The sequence below is a fragment of the Macaca fascicularis genome, chromosome 18 (genome assembly GCF_037993035.2).
Source record: "Macaca fascicularis isolate 582-1 chromosome 18, T2T-MFA8v1.1".
Lineage (NCBI taxonomy): Eukaryota > Metazoa > Chordata > Mammalia > Primates > Cercopithecidae > Macaca > Macaca fascicularis.
In genome coordinates, this window is record NC_088392.1 from 63479917 (window position 1) to 63492833 (window position 12917).

The following is a 12917-nucleotide window of genomic DNA, read 5'->3' on the forward strand; positions in this document are numbered from 1 at the left end:
CCTTTAAAAATGTGTTTAGAATATCAATCCACACCCAAAAGACTACCTATAACACTCGAGAGTTTATACTTCTTTAACGATTTCCTTTACCTTGTAAGTAGTCATTCGATGCTGAGCAATTGTAGTCAGTTTTTCTAGAAGGCCTCGTAGTCGTTCCTGTGTTGCATGGGAGATCAAGTTCACAGCATCAGAGTTAAGTTCTGTAATGTCATGCTTTTTACCTGCGGAAGCAGAGAAAATCCATTACGTGTTTTAGTAGTGGCTGATAATTGAAATAATTAGCACAGCAGGTATTCTGTTCCCCCTGGAAGTCATACCCATTATGAATAAAGGTTTGGAGATTATGATTTTCCTAGTAAAGTCACAACTTCAAAGATCTTAGACATTACATTAATAAAACCTAGCCTGAAGCCTTAGAAAATATAGACATTGTTTCACTTAGCCTCTAGAATCATTCTCCTTGCAAGGTCATTTATAGGACAAAGTTAATAAGAACACAAATCAAGTCTACTGTTCAGGGAGGAAAACGGTAACTGCAGAAATTAGTACCATATTCTGTTAATTTTAGTAATTAAAAAAATAGAAAATTACATTTCGCCCTGTTTGACACTGTTAACAATTTATGACATTTATTTAAATGAATTCAGATTGTGAGTCTCTGTTAATGCCTTGTCTACAAGACATACCTATATTCCTTTTGTCTATTACCAATCATGCTTACTTTGCACTAACTGATGTTCTGATATATCCACTTAGTAGTCAATTTACAAGTTCAAATGGGTTCAAAACCTCATCGTTTCACCTACCTAGCTGAATAACTTCTCTCTCACTAGATTTCCTTTCCATGAATAAACCAAACTTCTTCCTTCTGCTAACTAGCAAGAAAGTTTCAGGAAAACAATTTGGACCACATACTCAGAGTCAGAAGTTCATTTATAAATCAACCTTATCAGTATTTAAATAGTACTTCTCAGCCCAGTGAAACCACTTACATCAACAAAGGCCTAAATCTAAAGATACAGGCAATTAGGTAATCTATTTTAAATGGGCTTTTTAAAAAGCACTGCTGTGATTGTTTTCAACATATACACATGAATTTTTAAAATATTATAGTTTGATTTTATATTTTAATTTATCTGAAATATACTCATATTCTCATCAAAGGGTGAACTACAGAAAAAAATATGCTTGAATTAAAAGTCAACAACCCAAATACATTCTTTGATATTATATAATGAAAGCAAATAGGAAGATACAAAATTAATCAACTTCTCCTAAACCAGCCCTTCAAAATGTAAGTCATTACTTGTAACAAAGCTGAATTCCTCTCTAATCTCAGATTCAGGCAGGGAAAAAAATTCTACAAAGTCAACTCTACTTTAATAAAACCCTCAGCATAGGCCAGGCATGGTGGCACACGCCTATAACCCCAGCACTTTGGGAGGGCAAGGCAGGTGGATCACCTGAGGTCAGGAGTTCAAGACCAGCCTGACTAACATGGTGAAACCCTGTCTCTACTAAATACAAAAAAAATAGCTGGACGTGGTGGTGCATGCCTGAAATCCGAGCTACATGGGAGGCTGAGACAGGAGAATCGCTTGTACCTGGGAGGCAGAAGTTGAAGTGAGCCAAGATCACACCATTGCACTCCAGCCTGGGCAACATGAGTAAAACTGCGTCTCGAAAAAAATAAAAATTAAAATAAAACCCTCAGCATAAACAAATAGTGGGGTCTTCTATAAAAGAAAAAGTACAATCTTATTTTTTATATTATTTTTATTTTATTTTTTTTATTTTTTGAGATGGAGTCTTGCTCTGTCATCCAGGCTGGAGTGCAGCGGTGCAATCTCCGCTCACTGCAACCTCTGCCTCCCAGGTTCAAGCAACTCTCCTTCCTCAGCCTCCCAAGTAGCTGGGATTACTTACAGGCGTGCGCCATCACACCTGGCTGATTTTTTTTTTTTTTTGTATTTTTAGTAGAGTTGGGGTTTCACCATGTTGGCCAGGCTAGTCTCAAACTCCTGATCTCAAGTGATCTGCCCACCTCAGCTTCCCAAAGTGCTGGGATTACAGGTGTAAGCCACCACACCCGGCCTATTATTATTATTTTTGAGACAGGGTCTCACTCTGTCAACCAGGCTGGAATGCAGTGGAACAATCACAGCCCACTGCAACTTCAACCTTCCAGGCTCAGGCAATCCTCCCACCTCAGCCTGCTGAGTAGCTAGAAGCACAGGCATGTGCCAACAGGCCTAGCTAATTTCTTTAGGTTTTTGAAGAGATTGGGTCTCACTATGTTGCCCAGGCTGGTCTCTAGCTTCTGGGCTCAAGCAATCCACCTGACTCAAAAATCCCAAAGTGCTGGGATTACAGGTACAAGGCACCTTAGTGTTTGAAGAGGAACCTCTGAAAATAATTTCATATATACTCATAAAACAGAGGTAATTCATCCAACATAAAAATATACATATCTTTTAAATATTAGAAATAAACAAGTGCTGAGATTAAACAATTCTAGGGTTTAGGGAACAAGCAAATGTTGTAATGTCTTCATTAAACTGGTAATAAAATACAACTTAAAAATTACAAAGTAAAATACTGTAGAAAAATTCCCATTTTAAAACAAAACACCCTTTTTAACAAAATCAACAAAACTGATTAAGATCTAGTTGGTGCTTGCACACCGGTTATGTGATTTTACTGAATGTCTGTGCAATTTAAGTAATTAGGAAAAAAAAAAAAAAAAAAAACACTGCCATTTTATCTGTTAACACTATTCAAGTAGAAAAATCCTTTTTCCAAAAACAAAATCTTTGGGTAAATTTGTAATTTCTATTTTTAAGAAATAGCCTTGGTTCTGAACCATTCTACAAGGACAGAATTTTATTATAAATGGAAAACATCCCTAAAAATATGTAACTGCATTCACTCTATGACCTTACTTTAAAAAAAAAAAAAAAAAGGCTTAGATAATTCAGAAGTAAGAATTCTTGAAGTTTTCCATATTAATTGACAAGTTTGTACTTCATCACTAAAAACTGAAAATGATTTAAGCCCAGGAGTTCAAGATCAACCTGGGCAACATAGTGAGACCCTGTCTCTACAGAAAAATACAAAAATTAGCCAGATTTAGTAGTGCGCGCCTGTAGTCCCAGCTACTTCAAAAGGTTGAGGCAGGAGGATCATTTGAGCCTGGGAAGTTGGGGCTGCAGTGAGTTGTGATAGCACCACTGCACTCCAGCCTGGGCAACAGAGCAAGACCACATCCCAAAAATAATTTAAAAAAAAGAAGTAAAAATGCAAATAGTTATTCCCTTATTGTGTTAAATTAGAGGTCACCAAACTATGACTAACAGGCCAAATCTGTTCACTCTTTGTAAGTGAAGTTTTATGGGGATACAGTTGCATGGACTAAATGTTTGCATCTCCCCAAAAGTCATTCATGTTGAAGCTCTAATGCCAGTGAGATGGTATTTGGAATTGGCGCCTTTGGGAGACAATTAGGTCATAAAGGTACTGCCTTCACCCTAAGAAGAGACCAGAGAGCTAGCTAGTTTTCCTTCTGCCATGTGAAAACAAGCAAGATGGCTGTCTGAATACCAGAAAGAAGGCCTTCACCAAGAATCCAACCGTGCTAGCACCCTGATCTCAAATGGCCAACCTCCAGAACTATGAGAAATAAACATTTGCTGTTTAAGCCATCCAATTTATGGTATTTTGTTACAGCAATCCAACATGACTAAGACGATAACTGTATCCATTTGTTTACATATTGTCTATGGCTGCTTTTGTACTATGACAGCCTAATTGAGCAATTGTGACAGAAACCATATAACCTACAAAAGTGGCAAATATTATCTGCCCTTTGAAGGAAAAAGTTGCTTATCCCTGTCCTAAGTGATCAAAAATGCTTTTAATGCCAAAAAATTTTCTATTTTATAATCAAGGTTTAAACCAAACTGGAAATAAAATTTGGAAGGAGGCTGGGCACAGTGGCTCATGACTGTAACTCCAGCATTTTGGGAGGCCAGCATTTTGGATGACCTGATGTCAGGAGTTCGAGACCAGCCTGGCCAAAATGGTGAAACCCCATCTCTACTAAAAATACAAAAAATTAGCCAGGCATGGTAGTGGGCGCCTGTAATCCCAGCTACTCGGGAGGTTGAGGCAGGAGAATCGCTTGAACCCAGGAGGCGGAGGTTACAGTGAGCCAAGATTGCGCCACTGCACTGCAGCCTGGGTGACAAGAATGAAACTCAGTCTCCAAAAAAAAAAAAAAAAAAAGTTGGAAGGGAGGGTAACTGATAAAACTAAGTATCTATTTATATTTCACCAAAGCACTAGATAATTATATGGCAATAAGGAGTTAAGCTACCAATAGATTTCCCAAGCCATCACAGGAAGGTTTAGAGATGAGACTTGTTCCCAAATTAAGGAACTGGTTTCTATGTAATACAAAATACATATGCAAAGAAGAAAATGGAAGAAGTGAAGGAATGAAGGAAGACAGGGAGGGAGGGAAACACGAACAAAGAGAAAACAAACACATTTTACAATCAGCTCTTCTGGGCTTGAAAGCTCTAGTTTTTCATAATAATGTATTCGCGATTTAAATTAGAAATGTAGGCCAGGCATGGTGGCTCACACCTGTAATCCCAGCACTTTGGGAGATGGGTGGATCACCTGAAGTGAGGAGCTCAAGACCAGCCTGGCTAACAGGGCATAACCCCGTCTCTACTAAAAATTCCAAAATTAGCTGGGCATGGTGGTGGGCACCTGTAATCCCAGCTACTCAAGAGGCTGAGGCAGGAGAATCACTTGAACCTGGGAAGCAGAGGTTGCAGTAAGCCAAGATGGCGCCACTGCACTCCAGCCTGGGTGACAAGAATGAGACTCCATCTTGAGGGAAAAAAAAAAAAGAAAACCCTGGTCATTTATATAGCATACAATAGCTAAAGTATTTATTTACTGAGTACCTGTGAAGTAGACCTAAAAATTGTAATAATAACGAACTTCGTAGTTCTTATACCATAGGTCTATAAAAATCAGAAACCTTCACATTTTTGTATCAAGCCTTCATTATAAAATATAAAGGTCTTACTTAAGTATATTTGAAGTTCATTAGTACTGGCCCCCAAAATTTGACACAGGTGAAGACGCCTCCTGGGTTCAAGTGATTCTCGTGCCTCAGCCTCCTGAGTAGCTGAGACTACAGGGGCACTCCACCACACCGGGCTAATTTTCTGTATTTTTAGTAGAGACAAGGTTTCACCATGTTGGCCAGGCTAGTCTCGAACTCCTGACCTCAGGTGATCCGCCCACCTTGGCCTCCGAAAGTGCCAGGATTACAGGCATGAGACACTGTGTCTGGCCGTGTTTTCTTACATTTTCTTTCATACTGCAGCCATCTAACAACTAGTCCTGGACCTAGAGAGGACCCTAAGACTCTAATCTAGTTCTTTTAAAGTAAGAATGGGTTTAAATTTCAAGGTTAAGAAAAGGGAAAGGGAGTTACTTTCTTTGGATGTCCCTGTATTTCATAAACACAAACATGTAACATAAGTGTGCATTAGTACACATATATGCCAAAAGTCCAACTATGGAAGGAATAGGATGGAAAAAAAATAGTATACTATATTACATATTCATGCAAAAATACATTCAACTATTCCTCCATTAAGAAATATGAGTAAAATATTAACCAAACCCAAAACCATGTTATATTAATAATTTTTAAAATAAACTACTTCTTTCTGTAAAGCCCATGAAATCTTGATTTCTAGAATCTTATTTAAGTCTCAGAGTTCCAGGACAACCAACCCAGATTGTCTCTTTTGATAATATTTTCCCTCAAACAGACATGTCTATCAGGTCAATAATCATAACTCTACACTTACCGATGTCTAAAATTCTCTTTTGTAGAGCTCCAATAAAAAGAAATGGTTCATCTTTACATGACTGAATGAGTGTGCCAACCAATTCAGAGTTTGTTGCTAAGATGCAGGCATTTTCTTCATTAAGGTTGACCCCTGCCATAGAAGTCACATCATTGATGTCATCTTCATCTCTAATAGAAAAAAGAAGTTAGAGGTTTTAGGTGTTGTGTGTGTGTGTGTGTGTGTGTGTGTGTGTGTGTGTGTGTGTGTGTGTTTGAGGCGGGGGAGGGGGAAAAGAGAGGTTTCAGAGAGCAAAAGAATTAGAGGTCTCTCCTTGTAACTAACGGCATTACTTTACTTAATTCATCCAATCAAGAGAAGTGAAGAATGGCTATCTTTCCCTGTAAGCTTTTGAAAGTAATTATAGTGTCTCTAACCACCAATGTATATTTAATAACAGAAGGATGAATCAGAAGTAACTTTGTCTTCTAGGTCCCAACTTTCCCTCTCTCATTCTGGCAAATGAGAAACACCAAGAGGCATTTGGAGTTACACCAAGTCGTCCATAAATCCTCTGCAATGAAAGACAAAGAAATGAAAACAGACATCTTTCTTTTCATCCAAGATGGTTAAAAGTCCATCAGCTGTCCCCAGAGTACTCTACCATTCATTCCACTTATGAAATGATGGAAACAACCTAAATGTCCATCATTATGGAACTTTGTTAAAAATATCAAAATCACAGTGAATATGTACTGATGAGACAGTCTCCGAGATTACTATTAAGTGGTTTAAAAAAAAAAAAAGCAAAACATTATGTATGTATTATATATTACCATCTGTGTGAATACTATATCTGGGGGGCTCCATCTTCTCCTGTACCATCAATAAAGTACACTGGACCCAAGAAAAAAAAATACTATACTTAGAACAATACATAAGAAACTAAAAAAAAGTGGTAACTGGTTGGCTCTAGGCTGGGAACCTGGGTAACAGGGGGATAAAGAAGTGAGGGGAACCCTCACTTTTCCCATTGCATACCTTTTTGTACCTTATGACTTTTGTGTAAAATGTTCACATTACCTAGTCAAATAAATGAGTTTTTAAAATATAAACAAAATGGCGGGGCGTTGTGGCTCACGTCTGTAATCCCACCACTTTGGGAGGCCAAGGAGGGCGGATCACAAGGTCAGGAGATTGAGACCATTCTGGATCACGTGGTGAAACCCCATCTCTACTAAAAATACAAAAAATTAGTTGGGCATGGTGGCAGGCGCCTGTAGTCCCAGCTACTCGGGAGGCTGAGGCAGGAGAATGGTATGAACTTGGGAGGCGGAGCTTGCAGTGAGCTGAGATCACGCCACTGCACTCCAGCCTGGGCGACAGAGCAAGACTCTGTCTCGAAGAAAAAAAAAAAAATATATATATATATATATATACACACACACACACACACACACACACAAAAATTTATTTTAAGATCTAGTTATTTCCTTAGATTACTAAATCTGTAATAAAATAAGTTTGCCTTCGATATTCTTTTTTCACCTCTCTCAAGCACAGCCTCTCTACCAGTGAGTCAGTAAATTCACACAATATCCTGCTTATTCCTTCTTCTATGCTTTAAAGTTGTTTTTCTCATGGGAATTTCCCTCTCTTCTTATTAACTCAAATGTAGCGTAGCATACTGCGGTACTTCTCAAACAACAGTGTTTTTAGGAAACACCTAGAAAGTATATTTAAGATGCAGGTCTCAATGTCAAACACACATCCAAACAGTACACATGATTCTCATTTGGTAGGCCTATGATGGAGACCAGGGATTTGGAGTTTTCTATCAGGCACACTTAGATGATCATGATACAAATGGTCTAAGGACCACACTAAGAAAAATACTGCTTTATAAAAATTAATACTGATTCTAAAGAGGTCAAGGTTTCAGTACCTGTTCTGACCATTAATAATAGGATGGCTGGGTGCAGTGGTTCACACCTGTAATCCCAGCACTTTGGGAGCCCGAGGTGGGCGGGTCTCCTGAGGTCAGGGGTTCAGCAACAACCTGGCCAATATGGTGAAACCCCGTCTCTACTAAAAATACAAAAACGAGCTGGGCGTGGTTGCATGCCTCTAGTCCCAGCTACTCGGGAGGCTGAGGCAGGAGAATTGCTTGAACCCGGGAGGCAGAGGTTGCAGTGCACTGAGATCATGCCACTCCACTCCAGCCTGGGCTACAGAGTGAGACTTCATCTCAAATAAATAAATAAATAAATAAATAAATAAATATTATTAATAGGATGACCATGGACAAGTTTCTTCCCACTTCTATTCATCAATCCCCTTTTATCTGTAAAATGGGAGTGAAAATGACCCTCTCATGTAATTTTGTATGAAAACTGTATTAGAAACTAAAACTGCATCAGAAACTAAAAATTGGTTTTATTTATTCATTTAAAAAATAACAAATATATATCACCATAAATAACATACTTTAATGAAAATTAACATACCAAAATTTTAAAATAGAACAAGAGTGGTACTACCTTCTATTTTTACAAATCTTTTTAAAATCCACTGGTCCTCCTGCATTTTGAATGGGATCTGTTACTCAGGCATGGCTGTGCAACATCATTCATTGGTAATATGGAAAATACTGGTTCACAGAGTTATACAGTTCTTCCAAATTTAGATTCTAATACATAATCCAAAATTACATGTATCTCAACCAATCAGATCAGAAAATACAACTACTGGAAAGCTGTCAAACTCATGGTAATAGATACACGTTTTGTTCAACAACCTCATTTCTTTTTTTCTCTCTCCTTTTTATTAAGACACCCAGGATGGACTCCAGTGGTGCAATCTCAGCTTTCTGTAGCCTTCACTCCCAGAGCTCAGGTGATTCTCCTGCCTCAGCCTCCCAAGTAGCTGGCATTACAGGCATGCGCCACCATGCCCAGCTAATCTGGGGGTTTTTTGTTTGTTTGTTTTGTTTGTTTTTGGCTGGAGTGCAATGGCTCCATCTCGGCTCACTGCATCCTCTGCCACCCGAGTTCTCCCTGCCTCAGCCTCCCAAGTAGCTGGGACCACAGGCGCACCACCACACCTGGCTCATTTTTGTATTTTCAGTAGAGATGGAGTTTCGCCATGTTGGTCAGGCTGGTCACCTGACCTCAGGTGATCTTCCCACCTCAGCCTCCCAAAGTGCTGGGATTACAGGCGTGAGCACACACAAGGACAAACAGACTCGTAACACATGAAACAATGAATTATATATGATGAAAGTTAAAATAAGCTAATATACACTAGAGAATCTAATTCCTGTAGTAGGGAAAAAATGGACATTAAAATTGGTAGAGTAATATCATCTATGCAAATAGCACATAATCTGGTCCTATATTATTTTCCAAGAGTGTCTTTCTAAAGTAGTAAAAATCACACTAAAGCCCCTAGTTGTTAGAACACCTTCACTACCAGATATAATATATACATATTATCCATAAACATTTTATTATGTATCTCTAAAATATAAGGACTTAAAATAAATTATCACATAAAAATATTGATATTAATTCCTTATTATCATCACATCTTCAGTTGAAATACAGTTATGCAAACATGCAGAGGTACTATCCTGTTTGCCACTTCTGATTCTGAAGTATGATGGAAACGACATGAATCTCTGGCACCCTCTAGTGTTTAAGCACAATACAGCTTCCCATATTCGCCCCAGCTATACTGTCAAGCAGAATAGAAAACAGAATCTTCTTAGCAGAAAAAGTCACAAATGAATCCCCCCAAAAAGTATAAGTTAACAAAATAGTTTTGAAAAACTATGAAAATATCATTCTGTATTATTAAATGTCATACAGTTTGGTCAAGATAAGAGCTAATACTATTCACTACTATTTCTTCTTCTTTAACAAAAGAGCCAACATCGAGGGTCTATTAACAGTTTCATTTAAAAAGCAACTGAAGTAGGGCCAGGCACAGTGGCTCACGCCTGTAATCCCAGCACTTTGGGAGGCCGAGGCAGGTGGATCACGAGGTCAGGAGATCAAGACCATCCTGGTTAACACTGTGAAACTCCGTCTCTACTAAAAAAATATATAAAAAACTAGCCGGGCGTGGTGACAGGCGCCTGTAGTCCCAGCTATTTAGGAGGCTGAGGCAGGAGAATGGCCTGAACCCAGGAGGCGGAGCTTGTAGTGAGCCGAGATCATGCCACTGCACTCCAGCCTGGGAGACAGAGTGAGACTCCGTCTCAAAAACAATAAATAAATAACTGAAGTGATAGTAAGTATCCATGGAAGCAAAATTAAATTTTAAAAAAATCACTATGAAAAGATATATATAAAGCCATGTGTGATTGTGAATTACTAGAAAGTACTGTACAAAAATGAAAAGTGTATCTTTGTACAAAAATATCTAAGAAATAGCTGAGATTATAAATACTCCTTTTTCAAAATTCACCATTTCAACAAATATTTGAGTGATTATTATGAAACAGGCATTGTTCCAAACACTCGGTATACATACAGTGGTAAACAACCATTATTATAAGCTTTCATAGACAATTAAGAAGTGGGAAATACACGGAGGCAAGGGTAAACAAATGAATGAACAAAATAATTTTAGATAAGTACTTCAAGACAGCAGATATGACTGTGGAAGCTACTTTATATTGGTTGGTCAAGCAAAATTTACCTCTCTAAGGAGGTAGATTTGAAATATGAAAGACCATGTCATATGAAGACCGAGGGACAGCTTTCAGTGCATACCACACAGAAAACTGTACAGTGGGTTTTATCAAAATCTCATGTACCCCATTAATATACACCTATGTACCCCCAAAAATTAAACATTAAAAACATTAAAGAAAATAATATATAAATAAAACTGTACAGTGGGACCATGACTAGTGTGTCTGTAGAACAGAAAGGAGGCAAACAAGGAGCACGGATCCCCAACACCACAGACTGTGATCCTTGCAATTCAGTTTTTCTGAATATGAAAGATAACTTGCTTATGCAATGGCTTTTCAGTTTTTCTGTTACCTACAACCTTACCAAATTCTAACAAATATTAAATTTTTAAATAATTTCAGATGGGAATCTTCTATATCATAAAAAGAAAAATGTTTAAGCCAATTCTCGGCCCCCACGACCCAAATTAACCTAATCACACAATTCGATACAAACTTCATGGAACTGCCATGCTGACTCTAAAATTCATGCTAATTCTAAAATTCATGCACAAGAGAAAAATAATGAGTAAAATTAAAATACCTTCGATAAAAAGGAATATACAAAAAGGACTTATTTTAACTATAGGCTAGAAAAATAAATAAAGATGTTTTAACAATGGAAAACACCAAAATAGTAACATCAAAATAAAACAAATATTTGGGAGGCCAAGGCAGGTGGATCACCTGAGGTCGGGAGTTTGAAACCGGCCTGGCCAATATGGCAAAACCCCTTCTCTACTAAAAATACAAAAATAAGCTGAGTGTGGTGGCACGCACCTGTAGTTCCAGCTACTCGAGAAGCTGAGGCACGAGAATCGCTTGAACCCGGCAAGGTGTAGGTTGTGGTGAGCCGAGATCGTGCCACAGCCTGGGCAACAGAGTGAAACTGTATCTCAAAAAATAAAACGGAGTTGAAACTGTATCTCAAAAAATTTCTCAAAAAATAAAATAAAATAAAACAAAAACATATTACTAAAATGAAATTTGCCCTTTTATAAATGGGAATTCACTATAAGATAAAGGTGGCATTACAAATAAGAAAGGTAAAGATGATGAACTCTTTACTATTGCTGAGACAATTCATTTGAGGAAAATATAATCTCTGCCTCACACATTTACAAAAACAAAATCAAGAATTATTGAAGATGTAAAGGTAAATATCTATATTTGAGGTAAGTGCATACAGATATCTTAGAAGAAGATACAGAAGCACATCATTCTGGGCTCATAATACGAAAGGATACATTAGAATTCAAAAGCCATAAAGAGACTGCTAAACTTTATACTGTAATTTAAAATTTCCATATATGAAACACTAAAAACAAATTTCCAAGTTAAACAAAAAACTAGGAGAAAAATACTTACAATATATACATCAAAGAATTACTACTGTCCAGCATATGTACATAAGCCTGGAAAGCAATAAGTAGTCAACAGATAAATAAGCGAAAGTAACAAGTCAGAAATTTCCCAAAGAAAATACTAACAGTGACATTTTTGCTTCAGGCAGTAAGTGGACTAGATTTACTGAGGAGCAATTACACAGCATAAGACATTTTCATTCCATTGTTTGGTTCACAGGACCTGTCAAAAAAAAGGTGTCAGTATAAACAAGCAATGAGGCTGGGCGCGGTGGCTCACGCCTGTAATCCTAGCACTTTTGGAGGCCTAGGCGGGCGGATCATGAGGTCAGGAGATCAAAACCATCCTTGCCAACACGGTGAAACCCCGTCTCTACTAAAAATACAAAAAATTAGCCAGGCGTGGTGGCGGGCACCTGTAGTCCCAGCTACTCGGGAGGCTGAGGCAGGAGAATGGCATGAACCCGGGAGGCGGAGCTTGCAGTGAGCCGAGATCGCGCCACTGCACTCCAGCCTGGACAACAAAGCAAGACTCCATCTCAAAAAATAAAAAATAAAAAAAGTAAGCAATGAGCATAGCCTAAAGGAAGAACTGCCTCAAGGGCATATGACTGTGGCTAGCACTAGTTCTTGATTACAGCGGGAAAATCTGAGGCTCCTGGGTAAGTCAGGTTCCCTGGAACAAGACTAAAGTGGTTCCAAGTCAATAGCAATCCCTGAGTCTACTAGAAACAGTCACAAATCCTCTCTGGAAGAAAGCAAACTCAGTTTAGACCCTCAGGTTTAATCTGATGTACCTGTACAACAAAGTTTTAGATTTATTGACTACGTTTTTTACTCCTAAAAGTCCTATTTGGTTCTTTTTCAAGTATTTGCAGTTATTTTTTAAAATAAATTGCTTCTTGCGCCATTTTGAGATTCCGTATTTTATTTTTA

General features: G+C 38.1%; 1 protein-coding gene across 5 annotated transcripts in view; it reads right to left on the reverse strand.

Annotated features, from left to right (window-relative positions):
• Positions 1-12917, reverse strand: part of TAF4B (TATA-box binding protein associated factor 4b) — a 164133-nt gene that overhangs the window by 79097 nt on the left and 72119 nt on the right. For 3 of the 5 annotated variants that reach the window (XM_065533972.2, XM_065533974.2, XM_065533971.2), the window contains 3 exons: positions 5898-6067; positions 1605-1679; positions 91-221 (listed from right to left, as the gene is read on the reverse strand). In XM_065533972.2, coding sequence (XP_065390044.1) covers positions 91-221; positions 1605-1679; positions 5898-6067 — 376 coding nt within the window. The remainder of the gene's footprint in view (positions 1-90; positions 222-1604; positions 1680-5897; positions 6068-12917) is intronic. The other 2 variants (XM_045378313.3, XM_045378311.3) reach the window with 1 other exon arrangement.